At 41.7% G+C, this 27,819-nt stretch overlaps 1 protein-coding gene across 1 annotated transcript in view; it reads right to left on the reverse strand.

Annotated features, from left to right (window-relative positions):
• Nucleotides 1-3,183, reverse strand: part of LOC129855285 (voltage-dependent R-type calcium channel subunit alpha-1E-like) — a 173,695-nt gene extending 170,512 nt beyond the window's left edge. Inside the window, exon 1 of the mRNA XM_055922777.1 lies at nucleotides 2,701-3,183. Coding sequence (XP_055778752.1) covers nucleotides 2,701-3,173 — 473 coding nt within the window. The 5' untranslated portion in view covers nucleotides 3,174-3,183. The remainder of the gene's footprint in view (nucleotides 1-2,700) is intronic.
• Nucleotides 3,184-27,819: the final 24,636 nt, after the last annotated feature.

Consider the following 27,819-nt stretch of genomic DNA (forward strand, 5'->3'; position numbering starts at 1 on the left):
ATGGTAATAACACAACCTGACTGGGACGATTATTGTCCCAAATAGAGTAACATCAATTATCTAGGCCATAGTGGGACAACCCAAACTGTGAAAATCATTCGAACAGACCAGCTGACACAGAAATGAACCAACCATCCCTTTGTCACACACGCTCTGTTTTCCAATTTCACAACACATAAGAAACGCTATCAGCTGCTTAAAGCATGTCAGGAGATCCTTCTGTACCCCCCCCTACTCCCCTGACAATGCCTTGTTAATGAAAACCAAGAGGCAGAGTCAGGGCAGAGAATTAAAGTAGCAATTAAGCCCCCCCTATTCCTAAAATCAATGTCAACACACAAATCAGGTTGGAGGCAGTATGCTGCAGACTGCACTCTCTCACCACCATGCCAATACCCAACCCAGCTATAGAGGAGGGGAGACAGAATTTTTACCTCCCTGTGGTGATTGCTGACAGTGAGCAGCCCTTCAGTGCCCCTGCAACCCTGCTCAGCACCCCAGGCACAGGAAGACTTGCCTGGCTGGAGGGGAGGGGAAGATAGGGGTCTTTGACTGGTGCTGATGGAGGCGGGGGGGGGGTATTATGTTAAACCTAATACTATTGCTCAGTGTGATATCTACAGAATATAAAATACTTAAGTAATTTAGAATAAAAACACGTTTCTAAATATATTTGAAAGTATCTTATCTGAAAATATAATTTTACAAAAGAGATTATTTTAGACAAAATAACCATAGGGTGATTTTTGTTATTTTGATCAATTCATGTTTTTTCTTCCCATAGCTGTGCGCATCCTAGAGCAAAACAACTGACATGTACGGGTACGACACTATAGACAGAAGTTGACAGAAGAGGCTGTACCGGCTTACAGTACCAGTCAAACGTTTGGACACACCTACTAATTCCAGGGGTTTTCTTTTTTGTACTATTTTATACATTGTAGAATAATAGTGGAGACATCAAAACAATGAAATAACACATATGGAGTCATGTAGTAAGTTAAACAAATCAAAATATATTTTAGGTTTGAGATTCTTCAAAGTAGCCAGCCTTTGTCTTGATGACAGCTTTGCATACTCTTCCCATTCTCTCAAATATAAGTCTATGGAGTTTTTCCTAGCCACCGTGCTTCTACACCTGCATTGCTTGCTGTTTGGGGTTTTAGGCTGGGTTTCTGTACAGCACTTTGAGATACCAGCTGATGTAAGAAGGGCTATATAAATACATCTATTAGCATGCTAGCAGATACCCATAGACTTCCAGTCATTGTGCTAATGCTAGTTAGCAATTGCACTAGCGCTAGCTAGCAACTTCCTTCAAACACTATCCACGAGTTCATCTGCGGAAGTACATAAAAGGCCCAATTGCCAAAATCCCAAAGTATCCTTTTAACAATGAAAAAACCTAGCATTCCTCCTGAGTACAGTTGTGGAAAAAGTACCTAACTGTCATACTTGAGTAAAAGTAAAGATACCTTAATAGAAAATGACTCAAGTAAAAGTAAAAGTCACCCAGTACAATTCTACTTGGGTAAAGTCTAAAAGTATTTGGTTTAAAATATACTTAAGTATCAAAAGTAAAAGTATAAATCATTTCAAATTAAGCAAACCAGATGACAGCATTTTCTTGTATTTTCAATTTACGGAAAGCCAGGGGCACACACCAACACACATACATCATTTACAAACAAAGCATTTGTGTTTAGTGAGTCCGACAGATCAGAGGCAGTAGGGATGACCAAGGATGTTCGGTTGATAAGTGCATGAATTGGACCATTTTCCTGTCCTGCGAAGCATTCAAAATGTAACAAGTACTTTTGGGTGTCAAGGTAAATGTATGGAGTAAAAAGTAGAATATTTTCTTAAGGAATGTAGTGAAGTAAAAGTAAAAGTAGTCAAAAATCTAAATAGTAAAGTAAAGTACAGATACCCCAAAAAACTACTTAAGTAGCACTTTAAAGTATTTTTACTTAAGTACTTTACACCACCGCAGTAGTATAATTAAACAGAGTCCTTGGTAATCATATCACAAGTAAAAAGGAACAACCGCAAATACACACAAATTCAGTCCATTGTTGGTTCAAAGCCATGGAAAGAGATGTTTATAATAATCTATTATCAATCTGGAGGCGAAAGAAATGCACACCTGTTTAGGCGAGGTGCTGGCTAGCAGAGTAGAACACTTGAAAAAGAAAAGGAGAGTCACACACTCTAGGAGCTCAGAATCAAAAATATAATACCAACGTTTCAACAGCCAAGCTGACTTCATCAGTATATACCCTGATGAAGGTAGCTTGGCTGTCCAAACGTTGGTTTTAAATTATTGCATCTGAGCTCCTAGAGTGTGCGGCTCTCCTTTCCTTTTAGAATAATCTATTAAACACTTAATTCATTGATTTGTTTAATTCATGTTGAGAAATGTTTCTCTGCACACTGTAATTGCATATAAAAATGCAAAAATAAAGGGACTCTATGATTTCATTAAAGACAAAAGTCACTGTGAAACCATGTTCCTTGGTGAAGCTAGCCTTAAATCAGTGAATAGAAATAATAGAAAGATGTTTCACAGTCTGTCTATTTCACAGACTCATTCCTGTATATACTCTCCAGTTAGAATTAAACACATACATTTCCTGCCACAGGTAATGGTCCTAACACGTGTTAGCTTGCTAGCTTAGAGAGGAGGCATGTTGTACTTACTCCCATTCCTTGCGCAGGGCTTGTGGGGTGCTCTGGATCTTGTGAGCCTGGTGGGCCTTAACGATGTCCCGCTGCTCGATGAGGCCCCCCCGGCGGCGCTTAATGACGATGGGACTGACGGGCCGGTCGGGGTCCATCCCCAGCACTCCCTCGACCCCGTTGTAGGAGATGTCCACATCCAGGGAGAGGCCACGGGGGGCATGGGCATTGTGGGGGAGGTAGAGAGTGTCGATGATGGCTGTGTGGGAGAGCAGGCTGTCTGACAGGCTCTGGGGTTCCATTAGGGAGCAGGAGTGGGAGCCGGTGGCCAGGCCAAGACGGTCCTTGTGCCAGTTCTCTGACTCGGGGTGGAGAACGTAGCGGTGTGGGGTGCTGCTCCCTGACACCCCCACCCTGGCCAGCTGGGGCACCTCAAGAGCATTGTGGTCCGCCAGGGTCTGAGCGCTGACTGAACAGGAGCCCAATTCCAACATTGTGGGGCCAGGCTCTCAGCATAATGCTGTGGAGAGAGGGTGAGAAAGACAGTTAACACATCACACTGGGGAAGATGAAGGGGTTTATACAGGAACTCCCAGTGGAAAGGCAGAGGTCTATTCTCACATACACACACTAATTGCTTGAGATCAACAGACCCCCATTCCAATGTTGTACAATTTAAAATAGTTCACGGTACACATAGTAAGTGTTGTCATTTTCAATAATAGAACTGTGTACACTGAGATATCTTGCTTCTGCTATGCATAATTGATTTACATTGAGGAATGGAGCATTCAGTAGTGGAATTTGGTGGATGGATGAATCAACAGGGCCCGTGAATGAATGCAGATTTATAAGTGTTAATTTGTTCAGCAATGCCGCATATGCAATTTGCCAATAAAATACTCTCAACATTTTAAAATGACAAAGGCGGTAGGCTCCCCAGACCCTTAGCGCGGGAACCAATTAAATAGGCTGTAAACAAATGTGATTTGATTGTTGATCATTGCTAGACAGCCATTTTCAAGTCTTGCCATAGATTTTCAAGCCGATTTAAGTCAAAACTGTAACTAGGCCACTAAGGAACATTCAGTGTTGTCTTGGTAAGCATAGATTTGGCTGTGTGTTTAAAGTTATTGTCTTGCTGAAAGGTGAATTTGTCTCCCAGTGTTTATTGGAAAGGAGATTGAACCAGGTTTTCTTCTTGGATTGTGCCTATATTCCGTTTATTTGTATCCTAAAAAACGTCCTAGTCCTTTCTGTCCTTGCCAATAACATGATGCAGCCACCACCATGCTTGAAAATATGAAAAGTGAGGCCTCCTGAGTGGTGCAGTGGTCTAAGGCACTGCAGGACAGTGCAAGCTGTGCCACTAGAGATCCTGGTTCGAGTCCAGGCTCTTTCGCAGCCGGCTGTGACCGGGAGACCCATGGGGGTGGAGCAAAATTGGTAGCTACAGTTTTGTCCCATCACTGCCATTCCCGTATGGACTCAGGAGAGGCGAAGTTTGAGAGCCATGCATCCACACGGCCAAATCTATGCTTACCAAGACGACAACAGTAGTAGGCTTGATTACCAACAATGACGACAGCCTACAGGGAAGAGGTGTGGTGTCAGCAAAACAATAGGAGATTATCGTGGACTTCAGGAAACAGCAGAGGGAGCACCCCCCTATCCACATCGACGGGACAGCAGTGGAAAAGGTGTAACGTTTTAAGTTCCCCTGCATACACATCACGGACAAACTGAAATGGTCCACCCACCCAGACCTCAGGAGGCTGAAGAAATGTGGCCTGTCACCTAAAACCCTCACAAACTTTTATAGATGTACAATTGAGAGCATCCTGTCTGGCTGTATTACCGCCTGGAACGGTAACTGCACTGCCCACAACCGCAAGGCTCTCCAGAGGGTGGTGCGGTCTGCACAACGCATCACCGGGGTCAAACTATCTGCCCTCCAGGACACCTACAGCACCCGATACCACAGGAAGGCCAAAAAGATCCCCAAAGACAACAACCACCCGAGCCACTGCCTGTTCACCCCGCTACTATCCAGAAGGCGAGGTCAGTACAGGTTCATCAAAGCTGGGACCGAGAGACTGAAAAACAGCTTCTATCCCAAGGCCATCAGACTGTTAAACAGCCATCACTAACACAGAGAGGATGCTGCCTACATACAGACTTGAAATCATTGGCCATTTTAATAAATGGATCACTAGTCACTTTAATAATGCCCCTTTAATGTTTACATATCTTGCATTACTCATCTCATATGTATATACTGTATTTTATACCATCTATTGCATCTTGCCTATGCCGCTCGGTCATTGCTCATCCATATATTTATATGTATACATTCTAATTCCATTCCTTTACTTAGATTTGTGTGTATTCGGTATCTGTTTTGAAATTGTTAGATATTACTTGTTAGATATTGCTGCACTGTCGGAACTAGAAGCACAAGCATTTCGCTACACTCGCAATAACATCTGCTAAACATGTGTATGTGACCAATAAAATTTGATTTGACCGAAGTCAGCGTGCATGCGGACGGCCCACCACAGGAGTCGCTAGAGCGCGATGGGACAAGGACATCCTGGCCGGCCAAACCCTCCCCTAACCCGGACGACGCTGGGCCACTTGCGCACCGCCTCTTGCGTATCCTGGTCGCGGCCGGCTGTGACACAGCCTGGGATCAAACCCAGGTCTGTAGTGACACCTCTAACACTGCGATGCAGTGACTTAGACCGCTGCCCAACTCGGGAGGCTTGGAATATTTTTTTACATTTTTATTCTGTACAGGCTTCGTTCTTTTCAGTCTGTCATTCATGTTCGTATTGTGGATTTATGTTAGTATTGTTGATCCATCCTCAGTTATCTCCTATCACAGCCATTAAACTCTGTCTTTGTTTTAAAATCCCCATTGGCCTCATGGTGAAATCCCTGAGTGGTTTCTTTCCTCTCCGGCAACTGATTTAGGAAGGGCGCCTGTATCTCTGTAGTGACTGGGTATATTGATACACCATCCAAAGCGTAAAATGAATAACTAAACCATGCTCAAAGGGATGTTAATTTTTTTTACCCATCTACCAAATGGTGCCCTTCTTTGTGAACCATAAGAAAACCTCCCTGGTCTTTGTGGTTGAATCTTTGCTTGAAATTCAGTGAGGGACCTTACAGATAATTGCATGTGTGGGATACAAGATGAGGTAGTCATTTAAAAATCATGTTAAACACTATTATTGCACACAGAGTCCATGCAACTTAGTATTTGAATTTTCAAGCTAATGTTTACTTGTCAAGCTAACTTTAATTAGGCTTGCCATAACAAATAGGGTTGAATAGTTATTAACTCAAGACATTTCAGCTTTGAATTTTTTACTAACTTGTAAACATAATTCCAAATTACATTATGTGGTATTGTGTGTAGATCATGCACATTTGTGGCCTGCTGGAGGTCATTTTGCAGGGCTCTGGCAGTGCACCTCCTTGCACAAAGGCGGAGGTAGCGGTCCTGCTGCTGGGTTGTTGCCCTCCTACGGCCTCCTCCACGTCTCCTGATGTACTGGCCTGTCTCCTGGTAGCGCCTCCATGCTCTGGACACTACGCTGACAGACACAGCAAACCTTTTTGCCACAGCTCGCATTGATGTGCCATCCTGGATGAACTGCACTACCTGAGCCACTTGTGTGATTTGTAGACTCCGTCTCATGCTACCACTAGAGTGAAAGCACCGCCAGCATTCAAAAGTGACCAAAACATCAGCCAGGAAGCATAGGAACTGAGAAGTGGTCTGTGGTCACCACCTGCAGAATAACTCCTTTATTGGGGGTGTCTTGCTAATTGCCTATAATTTCCACCTTTTGTCTATTCCATTTGCACAACAGCATGTGAAATGTATTGTCAATCAGTGTTGCTTCCTAAGTGGACAGTTTGATTTCACAGAAGTGTGATTGACTTGGAGTTACATTGTGTTGTTTAAGTGTTCCCTTTATTTTTTGAGCAGTGTAGAAACCACCATCAACCAGGCTGGGAAAAAGCACCAGTCAATTGCCCTGACCCACTTGAGCTAAGGATGGCGTCACGCCCTGATCTGTTTCACCTGTTCCTGTGATTGTCTCCACCCCCTCCAGGTGTCACTTATTTTCCCCAGTGTATTTATCCCTGTGTTTCCTGTCTCTCTGTGCCAGTTCGTCTTGTATGTTTAAGTCAAGTCAACCAGCGTGTTTTTCCCGTACTCCTTTTTCTAGTCCTCCCGGTTTTGACCATTGCCTGTTTTCTGGACTTTGTACCCTCCTGTCTGACCATTCTGCCTGCCTTGACCACGGGCCTGTCTGCCACTTTGTACCCCCTGGACTCTGATCTGGTTTTGACCTTTTTGCCTGTCCACGACCATTCTCTTGCCTACCCCTTTGGATTAATAAACATTTTAAGACTCAAACCATCTGCATCTGGGTCTCGCCTTGTGTCATGATAGGATGGTGTTGTCATTTTGATTTCTACACAGTCATTTGATCAACCGAAGGGACAGTTGTAATAACACAGGCTTGTCAGGAGAATACTGTTCACTTTGTCTACTTTCTCACTGTATCAGAACAATCCATGGATAACTGTGGTATTTTGGACAAGTTGATTTATTTTCTTCCATGAGGAGGGTTAATTTAAGTAAATGTTGTTCAGTATAATTTTTTTGAAAACTGTTAACAGAATGAAGCACACACTGACACTACATAAATTATGAAGATTAAGCAAATCCATCACACTGATTCACAATGCAGCTAGCATTGCAGCTCATTAAAACAACTGAAAGTGGGACAGTGGGTGACAGTGCTAGTGTGGTGTTTTGCTTTACGTTCCTATAATTACCATGGCCTAGATCTCCTAGATTCTTTCTAGTACAAACCAGAGAACAGGTAGATAGGCAAAATGCCTGAGCCCCTGTGGCAAAAAAAGTATTCTGAACAGCCAACAATTCCATCCACCTAAAAATGATGAAAACCAAATACTGTATGCCATGGTATCCTATTTAAAAACCTGTCAAATTGAGAGATACACAATGTTTACCCTGTCAGTCAAACATCAGCAACCATTCCAAAGGATGTATAGTAGAAATTACCAACAAAATGTTGACATTTTCACAACAGTCATTCCCATCTAAATTACTCCTACTTGATAGCTGTATAAAGGGACTCCGAGCAGTGAAAGGAGTTGTCCTACTCTATCTGACCCTATTCTATCTGACCCTATTCTATCTGGTCCTACTCTATCTGGTCCTACTCTATCTGGTCCTACTCTATCTGGTCCTACTCTATCTGGTCCTACTCTATCTGGTCCTACTCTATCTGGTCCTACTGTATTTTGCTCCCACCCACTGGGAGATATTGACAGGCCGATTGGTGACGCTAGCGGCAGATTTCAAGGGATGCTAAATCAGCCAGATTATTTGCAGCGGCATAATAATGAATGGGCTTCCAACAGAGTCAGAAAACAGCACACCTGCCGCTGCCAAGTCTCCTCCCAGGGGTCTAATTAGACTCAATAGTTGCACTGGTGTTTGGCTAGAACAGAATGAAGAAAACCCAAGTAAAATAAATATGAATTTGTTCAAACAATGGAGCTATTCAGGTTTCTGGCACATGGGCTCTGTCTAAAAGGGCAGAGTCGTACATTGATCTCAGGCGCAATGAATCCATTTGCAAATTATGTTTCAAAGTGGCCTTGAGAAAGCTAGCTCAACTGGCAGAAATAAATAGCAAATTCATTTCCTTGACTTGATAGACCCAAGCCAATACAGTTTACTGATGATATGAACATTTCCCCCCTGAGAAACAACACAGAAAGAATTATGATAAATTGTCAGCAGAAGTGTGGATATCAATACGCTGTAACAGGTTACTGCAATAACATAGTTATTACCAACAAAAAACTGTATTTGAAAATAGAAATCTGACTGCTGTCCACAGGTAGGTAATGCATAATATAAAGACAAGCAGGTTGAGAACACAAATCAGTTGTTCCATATCACATACAGCACTGAACAAAGTATATAATCCAGTCCAATTTATTTGAGTCGCTGTGTGAAACATATTCTTCATGGATCATATAATCCTAGGTTTGTAAAGCTGGATGTGAATGGGTGAATGGACCATCAGACAGACAGAGAGGAAGAGGTGTGTGTGTGTGTGTGTGTGTGTGTGTGTGTGTGTGTGTGTGTGTGTGTGTGTGTGTGTGTGTGTGTGTGTGTGTGTGTGTGTGTGTGTGTGTGTGTGTGTGTGTGTGTGTGTGTGTGTGTGTGTGTGTGTGTGTGTGTGTGTATCATAGCTTAACAGCTGTGTAACAACCACCTCTCATTACCCTCTGCTCATGACCATGGTCATTACTATGAAACCCCCAGCCCTTAGCCCTAGTCTCACGCCAGTCACTTTGCTTTCCAAACCAACAGCCAACTTACAACATCCAACTGGGTGAGATCTGAAACATTCAAAAGGAAATATTAACTCTCAGAGATAAAATCATGTTTTATGCTCATCAGAAGATTTTAAATTAAATCCTAGAGTGACTGATTATTAGGAGTGAAAAGAAAAGATCTGAGGAGAGTAACCTCTTGAAACACCTGCTGCCTACGACGGAGCCTGATTAGCCATGGTGTCTGTCTCATCTCTTCCTCTCCACTGTTGATTCACCTCCCTCCGATGTGGCCAAAGGCTGTCCGGAAATGTTAGCCAAGTCAACACACTGAGAGGAAATGCTGGACATGATCAAATACGTAGACTTCTTTCAGCATTTCAACATTAGGGAAGCAATGTAAGGAAAATAAATGCAATGAGCAAGCCTTTGTGACATGCACGTATAAAATTGCATATTCTTACTTATATTGCAATATTGCTGTGCTTAGGATATAAATGTTTTCTTCTGGGTCCCTCCATTGCCACACTAACATAATTTCTCGACAATATTACAGTTATTTATAATCGATGACAGGGAGCTTGACCTGAGGCCAACATCTGTAGGTTAAATGTACAACTTTCTATTGTTTTCTCTGCATCTCAGTGGGCATCAGTGTTGTGTTAGAGACCACCTAAAGCGAGACCGATTCAAGATCAAGACCGGAGCAAATCGAATCTGAGTCAAGGCCAAGACCGGAGGGGGGAAAGACCGAGTCAAGACTGAGACCGGGAGGGGGAGAAGGGGTCCAAAATCGAGTCAAGACCGAGACCAGAAAAATTCAAGACCAATTCAAAACCATGATTGTAAATTGTCCAGTATTTCTGTGTTCATATTTCAGAACAACATATGGATTCTTTTGACATTCAGAAGAGTGAACTTCTGCCTTTTTGAAGGCCAACAGGTCAATGCTCAAATCGAGCAGTAGTTTTCCCACGGTCTAGCTAGCTAGCTTTTGTTGTTGGCTAGTTTGCAGCAGGTTTTATCAAAGTGGATGCTGCTAATTTGTTAGCTTCTCCCTTTTCAAGAATAACTTTCAACAGGAAGTTAAGTTTCAAATTATCATCATCTTGTGAGCGGAACTGTGATTTTTATTCTTCCTGTTGTTAGCCATCTCTTAGCAGGGAGCAGGTAGCCTAGTGGTTAGAGCATTGGGCCAGTAACCGACAGGCTGCTAGATCGAATTCCCGAGCTGACAAGGTAAAATCTATTCATATTCACCCCCAGGAAAAATATGACACTTAAAAAAACAAAATTTCACAAGTGACCGCTTAAATATGGTCATTTTCACATTTTCATAAATTCTTAGAATGTTTGGGAAAATTCTATAGCAATATAGAGCAGGAAAGCGGGCGTACGTTTGGACAATTAATAGACACTGCAGTAAATAAAACCGAATTAAAACATCTGTCTTGTACAGGAATAAAGTCTACACAGACCGGTACGCTATAGCCAATCAGAGCTACATTATACCTTAATATATACAAGCCATTTGTCATTCACTTTGAACTGGACTGTGTGTTTACAGGCAGTTGCAACAGCACGACATTAGACCATTAGAAGACATTCGCCAAAAGCCACAAAATACACCTGAATGGATTTCTGCAAAATAGGGCACCCGAGTGGCGAAGCGGTCTAAGGCACAGCATCTCAGTGCAAGAGGTGTCATTACAGTCCCTGGTTTGAATCCAGGCTGTATCACATTCGGTTGTGATTGGGAGTCCCATAGGGCGGTGCACAATTGGCCCAGTGTCGGCCGGGGAAGGACGTCATTGTAAATAAAAATGTGTTCTTAACTGACTTGCCTAGTTAAATAAAGGTTAAATATCAATAAATACATAAATACAATTTTGTAACCAACACAGAAGCCTACCTTCAAACCCAGTGACTCTTTGGTTGATATCATGGGGAAATCTAAATATATCAGCCAAGACCTTTGAAAAAGAATTGCAGACCTCCACAAGTCTGGTTCATCCTTGGGAGCAATTTCCAAACGCCTGAAGGTACCACGTTCATATGTACAAACAATAGTACGCATGTATAAACACCATGGGACCACGCAGCCATCATACCGCTCAGGAAGGAGATGCGTTCTGTCTCCTAGAGATGAACGTACTTTGGTGCGAAAAGTGCAAATCAATCCCAGAACAACAGCAAAGGACCTTGTGAATATGCTGGAGGACACAGGTACAAAAGTATCTATATTCACAGTAAAATGAGTCCTATATCGACACGCACTGAAAGGCCACTCAGCAAGGAAGAAGCCACTGCTCCAAAACTGCCATAAAAAAAAGTCAGGCTACGGTTTGCAACTGCACACGGGGACAAAGATCGTACTTTTTGGAGAATGTCCTCTGGTCTGATGAAACAAAAATAGAACTCTTTGCCATAATGACCATCGTTATGTTTGGAGGAAAAAGGGGGATGCTTGCAAGCCGAAGAACACCATCCCAACGGTGAAGCACGTTGGTGGCAGCATCATGTTGTGGGGGTGCTTTGCTGCAGGAGGGACTGGTGCACCTCACAAAATAGATGGCATCATGAGGTGGGAAAATGATGTGGATATATTGAAGCAACATCTCAAGACATCAGTCAGGAAGTTAAAGCTTGGTCACAAATGGGTCTTCCAAATGGACAATGACCCCAAGCATACTTCCAAAGTTGTGGCAAAATGGCTTAAAGGACAACAAAGTCAAGGTATTGGAGTGACCATCACAAAGCCCTGACCTCAATCCTATAGAAAATTTGTGGGCAGAACTGAAAAAGTGTGTGCGAGCAAGGAGGCCTACAAACCTGACTCAGTTACACCAGCTCTGTCAGGAGGAATGGGCCAAAATTTACCCAACTTATTATGGGAAGCTTGTAGAAGGCTACCAAAAACATTTGACCAAAGTTAAAGAATTTAAAGACAATGCTACCAAATACTAATTGAGTGTATGCAAACATCTGACCCACTGGGAATGTGATGAAAAAAATAGAAGCTGAAATAAATCATTCTCTCTACTATTATTCTGACATTTCAATTTTTTTAATTAAGTGGTGATCCTAACTGACCTAAGACAAGGAATTTTTTACCAGGGTTAAATGTCAGGAATTGTGAAAATCTGAGTTTAAATGTATTTGGCTAAATTGTATGTAAATGTAAATGTCCGGCTTTAACTGTATGTATATATATTATATACATATATATATATATATATATATATATATATATATATATATATATATATATATATATATATATATATATATATAAATATAGGACAAAACACACATCACGACAAGAGAGACAACAGAACATTACATTAAGAGAGACCTAAGACAACAACATAGCAAGGCAGAAACACATGACAACACAGCATGGTAGCGACACAAAATGACAACAACATGGTAGCAACACAACATGGTAGCAGCACAAAACATGGTACAACATTATTGAGCACAGACAACAGCACAAAGAGCAAGAAGGTAGAGACAACAATACATCACGCAAAGCAGCCACAACTGTCAGTAAGTGTGTCCATGACTGAGTTTTTAAATGAAGAGATTGAGATAAAACTGTACAGTTTGAATGTTTGTTGCAGCTCGTTCCAGTCGCTAGCTGCAGTGAACTGAAAAGAAGAGCGACCCAGGGATGTGTGTGCTTTGGGGACCTTTAACAGAATTTGACTGGCAGAACGGGTGTTGTATGTGGAAGAGGAGGACTGCAGTAGATATCTCAGATAGGTGGGAGTGAGAACTAAGAGGGATTTATACATAAGCATCAACTAGTGGGTCTCGCGACGGGTATACAGAGATGACCAGTTTACAGAGGAGTATAGAGTGCAGTGATGTGTCCTATAAGGAGCATTGGTGGCAAATCTAATGGCCGAATGACAAAGAACATCTAGCCACTCGAGAGCACCCTTACCTGCCGATCTACAAATTACGTCTCCATATTCTAGCATGGGTAGGATGGTCATCTGAATCAGGGTTAGTTTAGCAGCTGGGGTGAAAAAGGAATGATTACGATAGAGGAAACCAAGTCTAGATTTAACTTAGCCTACAGCATTGATATGTGTTGAGAGAAGGACAGCGTACCATCTAGCCATACTCCCAAGTACTTGTATGAGGTGACTACCTAAAGCTCTAAACCCTCAGAGGTAGTAATCACACCTGTGGGGAGAGGGGCATTCTTATTACCAAACCACATTAGCTTTGTTTTGGAGGTGTTCAGAACAAGGTTAAGGGTAGAGAAAGCTTGTTGGGCACTAAGAAAGCTTTGTTGTAGAGCATTTAACACAAAATCTGGGGAGGGGCCAGCTAAGTATAAGACTGTATCATCTGCATATAAATGGATGAGAGAGCTTCCTACTGCCTGGGCTATGTTGTTGATGTAAATTGAGAAGAGCATGGAGCATAGGATTGAGCCTTGGGGTACTCCCTTGGTGACAGGCAGTGACTGAGACAGCGGATGTTCTGACTTTATACGCTGCACTCTTTGAGAGAGGTAGTTAGCAAGCCAGGCCAAAGACCCCTCAGAGACACCAATACTTCTTAGCCACCCACAAGAATAGAATGGTCTACCGTATCAAAAGCTTTGGCCAATTCAATAAAAATAGCAGCATAACAAGATCAATAACTAATTCTAGCCAGAGCAAGATGAGCTAAAATCTAAACGAAAGAACATTAAAACCTTTTCAGCTAGTTGGCCGTCAAAATTGCACTGATAAACAATGGGGAATTGTAACCCCCTCGTCCCTCAGCGGAAGCTTGCCTGCCAATGATGCATGCTTGTCTCAACCAAGCACCCAAGCTAACTGGCTAAAGTTGGCTAGCTTGCTGGCTAGCTATTTTTAAACAAAAATGAGAGAACACTATACTCTGACCATTTTACTCAACGTAGCAGATCTGGTTAGGCTGTTTACATGTTATCTAGAGCGTTCTTAACTAACTTTTACTTTTTTGACTGATTACTGATACCGGTCATATTCAGCAGGTGTTGCACGCTCGTAAATTCATCAGTTGCTCTGCGCTCTGGCACACTCTGACGAAATGTCTCTTAAATCGCTGTAGCCAGAGTAACTTTGTGAATGCAAGAGATATGCTAACTGTATTACAGTCGTTCAAGTTCTTGCTAGCTAACCAAATGACAACTGTATCTCTAGCTGTGTTTAGCCACCGAAAAACGATATGAGGGGAAAATTCAGTCACTCACCCACTCATCCAATGGCATGACATGTCATCCTCCTAGCAGCTAGCTAGCTAGCTATCTAGCTAACATTAGGCTCAGTGTTTTTAGTATGCTACATAAATAGATACACTGGCCTATTAGCCACGTTATGGCTGACTTGTGATCATTGCCTTTGCTAGTTTGATTGTATAGACATGTCCAGCCTTAGTTACATTTGTCTCTTTGTGTCCAGAATATTGAGTCATTGAAACTGAAACAGTGTATCCCGAATGGAGGCAGCAAAGAATGTACCAGGCCAGCTGTGATTTACAACCTGATAGTAAAATATTTTTTGGACTACCAGGAAATCTATTGGTGAATTATATCAATGCATTGAACTGCATCCATTTATTCTGCCAAAAATGCCTTAGTTTAACAGTTCTGCTTCCGTCCCTCTCATTGCCCCAACCTGGGCTCAAACCAGGGACCCTCTGCAAACATCAACAACTGCCTCCCACGAAGCATCGCTACCTATCGCTCCACAAAAGCCACGGCCATTGCAGAGCAAGGGAAATAACTACTTCAAGGTCTCAGAGCGAGTGACGTCACCGATTGAAACTATATTAGCGTGCACCCCACTAACTAGCTAGCCATTTCACATCGGTTACATTTAACCCCCTTTTGAACTCCTCCTTTTTTGCAGAAACCAGTTATCCGGGTCAACAGCATCAATGTAACAGTGTTGCTTCCGTCCCTCTCCTCGCCCCTACCTGGGCTCGAACCGGGGACCCTCTGCACACATCAACAACTGCCTCCCACCAAGCATCATTACCTATCGCTCCACAAAAGCCACAGCTCTTGCAGAGCAAGGGAAAAACTACTTCAAGGTCTCAGAGAGAGTGACGTCACCGATTGAAACGCTATTACCGCGCACCATGCTAACTAGTTAGCCATTTCATACCGGTTACATTAGTGTACATCATGGAACATTGAGTCAAATATAACCTATTTTTAAAACGTCTTATAAAGTTGGTTTTGTAGCAAAAACTGGGAATTTTATATTTTTGACTGATATTATGATTTTCTGTTTGTTTCATATATGCAAAGTAGTTAAAACGCTGTCAGTTCCACTTTAAACTTTACTTTGTGTGCTAAATGTGAAATGTTTTTTGCAATGGGAAGTAATGGGTGTTCATTTCGATTGGGAAATGCTAAATGGTTGTGTTTTTGTATTCTTATAATTGGGAACTACAGGCTTATTATGTCCGAGTTTATGGACTGCTTATCCTTTAACATCTTACTGTGTGACTGCTGCTTTTCATATAGATTTGTCAGATTTTCACTCTCAAAATCCCACTTTTTTTATAGAAGAAATATAAAAATGTGATTGTGTAAGTCCACAACAATGCTTAAACCACATCAATCTGACTGGGTGGGCTGTCAGGGCCTGGCTCCCCTGTGGGTGGGCCTCTGTCCACCCAGGCCCATCCATGTCTACACCCCTGATGGAAACAGCACATGATGACAATCGTGCATCACAAATTGAGTACTAACCAATACTTCAGACTAAACTTTTACAATATCTGGTTTGCATACCCATTGTTTCCTTATTTAGCATTTACTGGTATATATCATAAATTGAAACGTCTTTCCTACCCTACCGCTGCCGAAGTCATTCTTCTGTGAGGTGCTCCATGCCAAAACCAGTTGAGAGCTGCACACTTTTGCTGCCTGCAGGTGATATTCCGCTGAAACTATGCTGTGTTCAGAGCGCATGTGAATATATTTCATAAGCTTTGCGATTGTGTAGGCTACTTTTCATGATTTCTCTATTGTACTACATAATTGTTAAGTCCTATACCTCCACTACACTACTTTGATACCCTCCACTACACCACTGGCCCTTTGTGTTTTACAAAAATTGCACTCTCCTACATGAGTGCGCTGGTAATACTGTTCTTTCAGAATCACAAACCTATCACACACTGAAGGCCTACAGGTTCGCCACTGCGTAAACATGTCTATAATAGATATAAAGGCTGTTAATGTTTCAAGAAAGGAGTGTATATATTTGGCAAGGTGAAGCGGTTGTATGCCCTGACTGAATGGAAGCTAATAATTATGACATTTTTACTCCGTTGGTCTCGAAATTACGAGTCCTCACTGTCTGAGACCGAGTCAAGAGGAGTACAAATGTATCCAACACGGAGACAAGACCCATACACTCAATATGTGGTCTCGAGACAGGTCTTGAGTACTACAACACTGATGGGCATACATAAACAGCCAATATGCAAATTCTGTATATAGATCTTGATAAGTGGTTATTGTTTATAAGTGGTCATTGTTTATGAGTGGTTATTGTTTATGAGTGGTTATTCCCGTTATTTACCACAAAAAAAAAAAAAAAACACTGATGTTAAGAGATGTAATTTCCAGAAAAGGCATCAGAGGGGAAATATTTGAGTGCTATTGACATCCCCTCTTGAAGATTAAAAGCAGGTGCGGTATACAAAACATTAAGAACACCTACTCTTTCAATGACATAGACTGACCAGGTGAATCCAGGGTAAAGCTATGATCCCTTATTGATGTCACTTGTTAAATCCACTTCAGTCAGTGTAGATGAAGGAGTGGAGACAGGTTATAGAATTATTTTAAGCCTTGAAATAATTAAGACATGGATTGTGTATGTGTGACAAAAATGAAAGTGCCTTTAAACGGGGTATGGTAGTAGGTGCCAGGCAGTTTCTGTCAAGAACTGCAACACCGCTGGGTTTTTCATGCTCAACAGTCTCCAGCCAACTTGACACAACTGTGGGAAGCATTGTAGTCAACATGGGCCAGCATCTCTGTGGAATGCTTTCGACACCTTCTAGAGTCCATGCCCCCGGGTGTTCCTAATTTAATTAAAATCTTTATTTCACCTTATTTAACCAGGTAGGCCAGTTGAGAACAAGTTCTCATTTGCAACTGCGACCTGGCCAAGATAAAGCAAAGCAGTTCGACACATACAACAACACAGAGTTACACATGGAATAAACAAACATACAATCAATAATACAGTAGAAAAAGTATATATACAGCATGTGCAAATGAGGTAGGATAAGGGAGGTAAGGCAACAAATAGTAAATAATAAATCGTGTTTGGTATACTAAGTGTACTCAGAGATTCATTGAGATGACAATTATTATTGGACTGCTGTGTGGGTCGTCCAATTGAACTACATTTTGTGGATGCTCTTCTTGCAAAGTATAATTTTTCACTTGGCACCCAGCCCCTGTCCTTGTGCCACAACAAATCCTCAGCATTACGTTGCAATGAACAAACTGCATGTGCAATTTGATTCAGAGTAGGCTATACCTACTGAGGGACTTGCCACAGACATGACTCACATCTTGTTTCAGGATGAAAACACATTAAGTAAATAGATCAAGAGGCGCTGTTGCGCCTTCTTCACCACACTGTCAGTGTGGGTGGACCATTTCAGATTGTCAGTGATGTGTACGCGAGGAACTTGAAGCTTTCCACCTTCTCCATTGCGGCCCCGTCGAAGTGGACGGGGGCATGCTCCCTCTGCTGTCTCCTGAAGTCCACGATCAGCTCCTTTGTTTTGTTGACGTTGAGGGAGAGGTTATTTTCCTGGCACCACTCCGCCACGGCCTTAAAACCTCCTCCCTGTAGGCCGTCTCGTCATTGTTGGTAATCAGGCCTACTACCGTTGTGTCGTCTGCAAACTTGATGATTGAGTTGGAGGTGTGCGTGGCCACACAGTCATGGGTGAACAGGGAGTACAGGAGGGGGCTGAGCATGCACCTTTGCGGGGCCCCTGTGTTGAGGATCAGCATAGTGGAGGGGATGTTTCCTATCTTCACCACCTGGGGGCAGCCCGTCAGGAAGTCCAGGACCCAGTTGCACAGGGCGGGGTTCAGACCCAGGGCCCTGAACTTAATGATGAGCTTGGAAGGTACTATAGTGTTGAAGGCTGAGCTGTAGTCAATGAAAAGCATTCTTACATAGGTATTTCTCTTGTCCAGATGGGATAGGGCAGTGGGCAGTGAGATGGCGATTGCATCGTCTGTGGATCTATTGGGGCAGTATGCAAATTTAAGTGGGTCTAGGGGGTCCGGTAAGTTGGAGGTGATATGATCCTTAACTAGCCTCTCACTTCATGATGACAGAAGTGAGTGCTACGGGGCGATTTAGTTCAGTTACCTTTGCTTTCTTGGGTACAGGAACAATGGTGGACATCTTGAAGCAAGTGGGTACAGCAGACTGGGATAGGGAGAGATTGAATATGTCCATAAACACTCCAGCCAGCTGGACTGCGCATGCTCTGAGGACGCGGCTAGGGATGCTGTCTGGGCCGACAGCCTTGCAAGGGTTAACACGCTTAAATGTCTTACTCACGTCAGCCACGGAGAACGAGAGCCCACAGTCCTTGGGAGCGGCCTGCGTCGGTGGCACCGTGTTATCCTCAAAGTGGGCGAAGAAGGTGTTTAGCTTGTCCAGTAGCAAGATGTCGGTGTCCACGACGTGGCAGATTTTCCCTTTGTAGTCAATGATTGTCTGGAGTCCCTGCCACATACGTCTCGTGTCTGAGCCGTTGAATTGCGACTCCACTTCTGTACTGACGTTTTGCCTGTTTGATTGCCTTATGGAGGGCCTAACTGCACTGTTTGTATTCAACCATATTCCCAGTCACCTTGCTGTGGTTAAATGCGATGGTTCATGCGTTTAGCTTTGCGCAAATGCTGCTATCTACCCACATTTTTGGTTTGGGTAGGTTTTAATAGTCACAGTGGGAACAATATCCCCTATACACTCCCTGATGAACTCAGTCAGATCATTGCAATGCCCCTGATACACACAGTGAATTGACTGCAAATGTATCTTTCAGCTCCCTAGACGTATTGTAATCAAAGGTGAACAAGGTTCAGCTATATCACCAATGCGGTTTAGTTCCTTTACAACCAGACTCAGAAGGTTAACTCTCTTACAGTAAACGGTCTCATTATAAAAATATATATAATTTTTTAAATAAAATGTTTCTGTCAGTCTTTCTGCAGAGGATGAACAGAAAATGTCTGTGCCCCCACTCAAATACTGCTGTTTGTTTGACAGCATGGCACATAACACGATGACCAGTAGACATTAAAACCCACAGAAAAACAATAATGATTAGGTCCAAATAATTATAGGAAATGTGAAGAGCATCAGGTTAGTGAATGTACATGTTATAGCAACATTATCTACACAACATATACTGTGGATTCACAAAATGTATCATACCACCATAATTTTCATCATAGAACATACTGGAAAATAAGGTTGTATGTGGTATTGTGAGATGCGGATGCTGAGCTTTTCATTGACTACCTTCAATTTGAGCTGACTTTAAAACTATCACACCCGGAACTAAGCGGACATACAGTGCATTCAGAAAGTATTCAGGCCCTTTGACTTTTTCCACATTATGTTATCTTACGCCGTATTCCAAAATGTATTAAATTGTTTTTTTCACCATCAATCAACACACATACCCCATAATGTCAAAGCAAAAACAGTTTTTTAGGAGATTGTGCAAATTTATAAAATAAAAAAAATGGAAATATCACATTTACATAAGTATTCAGAACCTTTACTCAGTACTTTGTTGAAGCATCTTTGGTAGTGATTACAGCCTTGATTCTTCTTGGGTTTGTAGGTGCAAGCTTGGCACACCTGTATTTGGGGAGTTTCTCTCATTCTTCTCTGCAGATCCTCTCACGGTCTGTCAGGTTGGATGGGGAGCATCGCTGTACAGCTATTTTCAGGTCTCTCCAGAGATGTTAGATCGGGTTCAAATCTGGGCTCTGGCTGGGCCACTCAAGGATATTCAGAGACTTGTCCCTAAGCCACTCCTGCATTATCTTGGCTGTGTGCTTAGGGTTGTTGTCCTGTTGAAAGGTAACCGTCGCCCCAGTCTGAGGTCCTGAGCCCTCTGGAACAGGTTTTCATCAAGGATCTCTCTCTACTTTGCTCCGGTCATCTTTCACTTGATCCTGAATAGTCTCCCAGTCCCTGCCGCTGAAAAACATCCCCACAGTATGATGCTGCCACCACCATGCTTCACCGTAGGGATCGTGCCAGTATTCCTCCAGACGTGATGCTTGGTATTCAGGCCAAAGTGTTCAATCTTGGTTTCATCAGACCAGAGAGTCTTGTTTCTCATGGTCTGAGTCCTTTAGGTACCTTTTGGCAAACTCCAAGCAGGCGATCATGTGCCTTTTACTGAGAATTGGCTTCCGTCTGGCCACTCTACCATAAAAGCCGTATTGGTGGAGTGCTGCAGAGATGGTTGTCCTTCTGGAAGGTTCTCCCATCTTCACAGAGGAACTCTGGAGCTCTGTCAGATTGACAATCAGGTTCTTGGTCACCTCCCTGACCAAGGCCATTCTTCCATGATTGCTCAGTTAGGCTGGGCAGCCAGCTCTAGGAGGAGTCTTGGTGGTTCCAAACTTCTTCCATTTAAGAATGATGGAGGCCACTGTGTTCTTGGGGACCTTCAATGGTGCGCTGCAGAAATGTTTTGGGAGCCTTGCCCAGATCTGTGCCTTGACGCAATCTTGTCTCGGAGCTGTACGGACAATTCCTTCAACCTCATTGGTTGGTTTTTGCTCTGACATCCACTGTCAACTGTGGGACCTTATATAGACAGGTGTGTGCCTTTCCAAATCATGTCCATTCAATTGAATTTACCACATGTGGACTCCAATCAAGTTGTAGAAACATCTCAAGGATGATCAATGGAAACAGGATGCACCTGAACTAAATTTTGAGTTTCATAGCAAAGAGTCTGAATACTTATGTAAATAAGGTACTTCTGTTTTGAAATTTGGAAACATTTCTAAAAACCTGTTTTCACTTTGTCATGGGATGTTATGGGATGTTGTATGTAGATTGATTAGCAAAAAATATAATTTAATACATTTTGGAATAAGCCTGTAAAGTAACAAAATGTGGAAGAAGGCAATGGGTCTGAATAATTTCCGAATGCACTGTATACACACCTGGTGTCACGACTGTTAACAGAAGAGGACCAAGGTGCAGCGTGGTGAGCGTACATTTTCCTTTTTATTAATAAAAATGACGCTGAACAAAACAACAAACACTACAAAAACAAACCGTAAAGCTAAAGGCTATGCGCCCTAAACAAAAGTCAACTTCCCACCAAGACAGGTGGAAAAAAGGGATACCTAAGTATGGTTCTCAATCAGAGACAACGATAGACAGCTGCCTCTGATTGAGAACCACACCCCGCCAAACAAAAATAAATAGAAAACATAGAAATAAAGAAACTAGAATTCCCACCCTAGTCACACCCTGGCCTAACCAAAATAGAGAATAAAAGCCTCTCTATGGCCAGGGCGTGACACCTGGTTTCTTATAACACCATGACAAATCACGTTACAAGACCAGTAGGTCCTGATGCAATCAAACCTTAAAATAAAACACAAGCTCTTTCTGTCTATGAGTTCTCACACTAAGGTCAGATGTCTTGCTTTATTGCTCTAAGGCAAAAAGTACTCAAATTAATAAGTACTCAATTGGATTTCTGACTTATGTTTTACACTCCTAATCCCACATCTGTCAGGGTTCACACATATGGATGGCGACACAGTGAAAATGTCAGTTAGCTTAGCCATGGGGAGTGGTGAAGGGAGGAATGGCAACTGTGAACTGGCTACGCTACAGAATCAGGCAAACACGAGCCAAAAGCAGCATGCTGTGCTTGTAAAATAAGTCATTTTTCAGTATTGCTTCAGGGATAGAAGAGAGAAGAACTGTATCAATGAAATACTGTCTGTAAACAGATCTGTTTGTCAAATGTCTTCCACTAAGAAATGCATAGGTCACATTTTTGAGAAATGGCCTACTAAAGTACACTCTTGAATAAAAACAGCCTAATCTAATAATGTAGAATGTTATAACTTGAATGAAAGAGGGAAACTGTTTATACATTTTGAGTCAGGACTCTGTTTTACTGTAGACTGTGGTTAAGTTTGTCCTTGGATTGAAGGTACCATGGAAATGGCCTCTGAGAAATCCATCTGTCTGATCTCACAAACTTTGTTTAGCAACATAACTGGTCAAGTGAAAACACATTGCTCAACTTCCGGGGGTCTTCTCTCATCACAAGTGACTTAAATTTGCACATTTAGAGATTCTGATTATCACCAGGACAAACATAATAATCAAATCCAATAATCACAAAGTGCGATATTCTCCTTGTTGTCAATGTGAAGACACGTTCTCCTTCCTTAATGCATTAGAATTAAGTTGTTTACACTTGACTCTTACATGCGACTTCCGCAATCAGAATACGAAGATCGCATTGAAAAGTTGCTTTCTGGTCTGATTGTGTTCAGATCTGGCTGACTAATTCAGGAGGTAGTCAGGGATGCATTGTGTGTGTGAGGGTTTCTCCTCAGTCTACACTCAATCAGGCTACCGAAAGTGCATACAATTAGCAATCTCATCAGTACTCTAGAAAACGTGTGTTTTGGGACCGACATGCAACTTTTCATTAAAACGTTGGAGGAAATACGTTCCTAGCGTGTGAGAAATGTGTTTGTTGGCCTCATAAATGCTAGCCAGCTAGCTAATATTTTGAAAAACTAATTTTTGTTTGGCTAGAGTTATGCTAACCAGTTTGCGATCCCTTTAGCGTTGCTTGCTAGCTTGATGGCTAGCTACAGAGGTTAGCTGGCTAGTTAGCTACAGTAGTTAGCTACTGCGCTCAGTTGTTGTGTTATCATATTTAGCCTATTCCACCTTTTGTAGAATGCATACTGGCATTTGAATATAGCGCGGAAAAGGGAATCCGGACACACTGTGGATACGGTAGACACATGGCGCGTTCGTCATTCCCATGTTCAGAACTTGAATACTAAAGCTGCATGAACTGTCAAATCTAGACACGACCTTAAACACCTAAGAGCAGTCTATTTTATTTAATCTTGCAACAATCAGGAGAAGTGGAAGGTTTGACCCCAGGTTCAGAAGAGAGGGCTGTGCAGTGATGAAGCTTACTCAATAAGCACACTGAACCTAAAGGATTGTCATCTTCCATCCAAACACAAATTATTCTAGCTGCTGCTTCGCTGTCAACCTCAGCAGACCTCAAAGCAAACATGCTATAGCTAAAATTCTGAATTCAATTACCACATCACTACACACATATCATTAGTTGGTAAACAACTGATACTATCATGATGCTACAAATGTACTTATGCATATTTTGAAAGGAATAATGCAAAGTCTGAATAATGTCTACGACAGTGACTTAAAAAAGTAATAATATGGCCTGCACTATATTGGATTTTCACTGCTTTAGATGGGACTTTATAAGGTTATTAGATTGAGTTATTAGAAGTCCTAGCTCATTTCATTGTATTGTCTTTAAAGGATTTATCTGCCTCTGTCTAGCTGTGGTAATCATTGCTTTTACCCACCTCTCTTATTGTGTTGAAATGGTTCTCTTCCCACACTCTGGCGCTTAAGATGATCTAGTCTGTGTCTCCTTCGTTATGAAGACTATTGAATTCATGTGGGTAAAGCCTGGGTTAATGCACTCATCATGAAACACTACTCACTGAAACATGAAGTCCTTTGAAAAGCATGACCAAAACAAAGTACCTTTAAAAACACATACAGTTACGTAAGCACTTGGCCATGTTTGGAACCTTACTAAAGTAGGTTGTACTTTCGAGAGCACCCAAGCTGGACTGGACGGTGGAGCTAGTACAAGGCCATTTCTACATAATGACTTCAGAACTTGAAGAAGCACTAGCTGCAAAGTGAAAGTGAATGGAACCAGGTGACTCACTGCTCATTGGATTCAGACAGGATTCTTAGACTACTCCACTGTCCAATCTTATCTCAACTACCCTCCATTCTCTCCCTTGCCTAAAATACAAGCAAATCGATCTGTAATGATGCGTAATTTCAAACTTTAAAAATAGGGATATAGAGTGGCTATGTTGATTCTTGTCTCCTTCTATAACTGTGGTCATTCCATGTTTCATGAGCTAAAATAAAAGATCCCAGAAATGTTCCATATACACACAAAAAACATTATTTAAGCTTCTTTCTCTCAAGTTTTGTGCACAAATGTGTTTACATCCCTGTTAGTGAACATTTCTGCCTGATCATTACACAGGTGCAACTTGTGCTGGGGACAATAAAAGGCCACTCTAAAATGTGCAGTTTTGTCACACAACACAATTCCACAGATGTCTCACGTTTTGAGGGAGTGTGCAATTGGCATGCTGACTGCAGGAATGTCCACCAGAGCTGTTGCCAGAGAGTTGAACGTTAATTTCCCAAACATAAGCCACCTCCAACATAATTTTAGAGAATTTGGCAGGATGTCCAACTGGCCTCACAAACATAGACCGCGTGTATGGTGTTGTGTGGGTGAACGGTTTGCTGATGTCAACGTTGTGAACAGAGGGCCCTATGGTGGCGGTGGGTTATGGTTTGGGCAGGAATAAGCTACGGACAACGAACACAATTGCATTTTATCGATGGCAATTTGAATGAACAGATATAAGGTGACGAGATCCTGAGGCCCATAGTCATGCATTCATCTGCCGTCATCACCTCACGTTTCAGCATGATAATGCATGGCCCCGTGTCGCAAGGATCTGTACACAATTCCTTGAGACTGAAAATGTCCCAGTTCTTCCATGGCCTACATACTCACTAGACATGTCACCCACTGAGCATGTTTGGGATGCTCTGGATCGACGTGTACGACAGTGCGTTCCAGTTCCCGACAATATCCAGCAACTTCACACAGACATTGAAGAGGAGTGGGACAACATTCCACAGGACACAATCAACAGCCTCCTCAACTCTATGCGAAGGAGATGTGTTGTGTTGTATGAGGCAAATGGTGGTCACACTAGACACAGACTGGTTTTCTGATACACTAGACACTGACTGGTTTTCTGATCAACACCCCAATTCTTTTTTAAGGTATCTGTGACCAACAGATGTACATCTCTATTCCCAGTCATGTGAAATCCATAGATTAGGCCCAACTGTGTTGATTTCAAGACTGATTTTCTTATATGAACTGTAACTCAGTAAAATCTTTGAAATTGTTGCGTTTATATTTTGGTTCAGTTCATGATCAGGTCATGTGCAGCTGCACTCCAAATTGTTAATTACTTGTGTGCAGCCAGCTGTGGGCACACAACCTTAATTTATGTTGTGATGCAATCACAACCACAAGTCTCACAAAATATCCTATTTATAATTTGTAGTACATTTTGACAGTAGAATAAATGTTTCTGACTGATATCGATGCTGTTTTCTAAATGAGAAGTTGGTCTTTAAGGGCAATTTCTGTTTAACATACAGTTTACACTTGTTCATATGAGGTATTAGTTGAGTTTAGTGTGGGCAGACTGTACCTCCGACTACACTTAATTGTTACTTGTTAAAATGTTCATTCTTTAATGATTTCCTTGTACCTATGTTTGTCCTGAGTAACAGCGAGATTTTATTTGGGTGCGGTACACTCTTCTGGGCTCATCGCGCTAGAACCCCGTATGGAACAGATCCATATGACACATATTACAGGAATCTAAACTAAAGCTAGTGAGATGACGTCCATGAAGGGAATGGGAGTCAACAAGGCCAAATGGGAGGGTAGGGTAGCCAACAATTTGGCAGATCCTTGAGGTGTAGCCCAGATGTTAATATTGCGCTTGCCTCCAATACGTAAATCAGGCGCAGTTATTTATTGGATGCATCTCATGACATGTAGTTTGTCCAATCCATGAGAGGCCAAAAATGCCCCAACATACCCCGGAAAAGACTTACAATTGCAAACCTCATACAATGTTATTAGAATGTCTAGTGGTTGCCAACCAAAAGCATTACACAATTCCCTCTGGCAACACATCAATCTCTGAAACCTCACCGAAGTGATGCTATTCAATTTTGATTGTAAACTAAGAAATTAAATATGAATCCATGAAAAACGTGCCTGGACTCATCCTTGTAGCCGACTGTCTACGCAACGCAAAAGTTGTCTGTTAAGACTCTCCATTACAAAAACGTATATTTCCTATGCTTTCAGATGGGGAAAAATGCACAAAGCTAAAAATATGTTATGACTTCACAAAACAGCAGTGAAATTGGCAGTCGATAGAGCTACAAGTACAACATTCGAACAGGTTATTTTCCTTCCCATTCATTCTAACTGAAAAGACAGTTTTGAAAGAAACAATTATAATACAATTTTACCTAAAGATAATGGCTGTCTCTCCATTTTTTCTTCGATTCCTTAAAAAACAAAGTGTTCTTTGGTAACGTTCATGTTCATCGAATAATTTCCTTGTTGTGATTGAGTGGAGGTGGAAAGACAGAGCCGGGCGGATATACTGTATGAGAGATTGACTGTCTGCTGAGTTTCACGGAGTCATTCAGGTTTGTTCACCACAAGGGGACCGCGAGAGTCAGTGTATTTGGCAATTTAAGAATATGAATAATTTACTGCCAACACATTGTTCATATAACCATATGTAATAGGTATACAATAGCGCCCATGGACAAGTTATTAATTATTATATTTAAACATTATTTGTAATTCAAGATTCAATATAATTCACTTTTTGTAATTGTCCTGTGTGCATTAGACCTTCCCAATGAACAAGCAACGGAGTGTAGCCTATAGAAAATGCAGGTAAAAACATAAGCTTCCCACTGGGCACAGACGTCAGTTCAACGTCTAGTTTTGATCTACATTTGGTCGAGTTAACAATTAACGTGAATTCAAAATGAAATCATAAAAAAATGTCACCATGTCATTGTATTTAGGTAAAATAAAAATAAAACTATTAAATGCCCTTATGTTGATGACTTTTTGCTAATCCAATCAGTTTTCCATGTTGATTCAACGTCATCATATAGATGTTTTTTTGTTGTTGGTTGAAATGACGTGAACAACTTTGATTCAACCTGTTTTTGCCCAGTTGTTTCTGGTTTTAAAAGGAGCTCATAATTCTTAGTCATTAGCTTATATGTTCAATTCATGACTCCCCTGTGAGCAATCTCTCATGTTTAAACAATTTTTTATATTTTCTCAGTCTGCACTCCAATGCCATAGGGACCAAAGAGTGAAATGAACACATGCCACATAATACCAGACATTTAGCAGTAGGCTATACTGGTATGGAAAGACGTTTTAACATATATTCATTGCATTTTGTAAATAAATCATTCTATTTTGTATATCAATAATAGAAACATGTATATCAATAATTTGAATTGCTGATATACATTTTTATTATCGATATGAATATTTAGAATTTTGATATGATCATTTCATTTCTGATATAAAAAAATGTATGATAATGACCTTCATGGGGACGGGATTGCATTTGCATGCTCCTTCACACAGTTACTAGTGAAAGTTCAAACACCCCTTTAATTAACAGTCTTCACATTTTGCTGTCTTAAAATTAAATAAAAGATAAAATAAGATTTT

The sequence above is a fragment of the Salvelinus fontinalis genome, chromosome 5, assembly GCF_029448725.1.
Source record: "Salvelinus fontinalis isolate EN_2023a chromosome 5, ASM2944872v1, whole genome shotgun sequence".
Lineage (NCBI taxonomy): Eukaryota > Metazoa > Chordata > Actinopteri > Salmoniformes > Salmonidae > Salvelinus > Salvelinus fontinalis.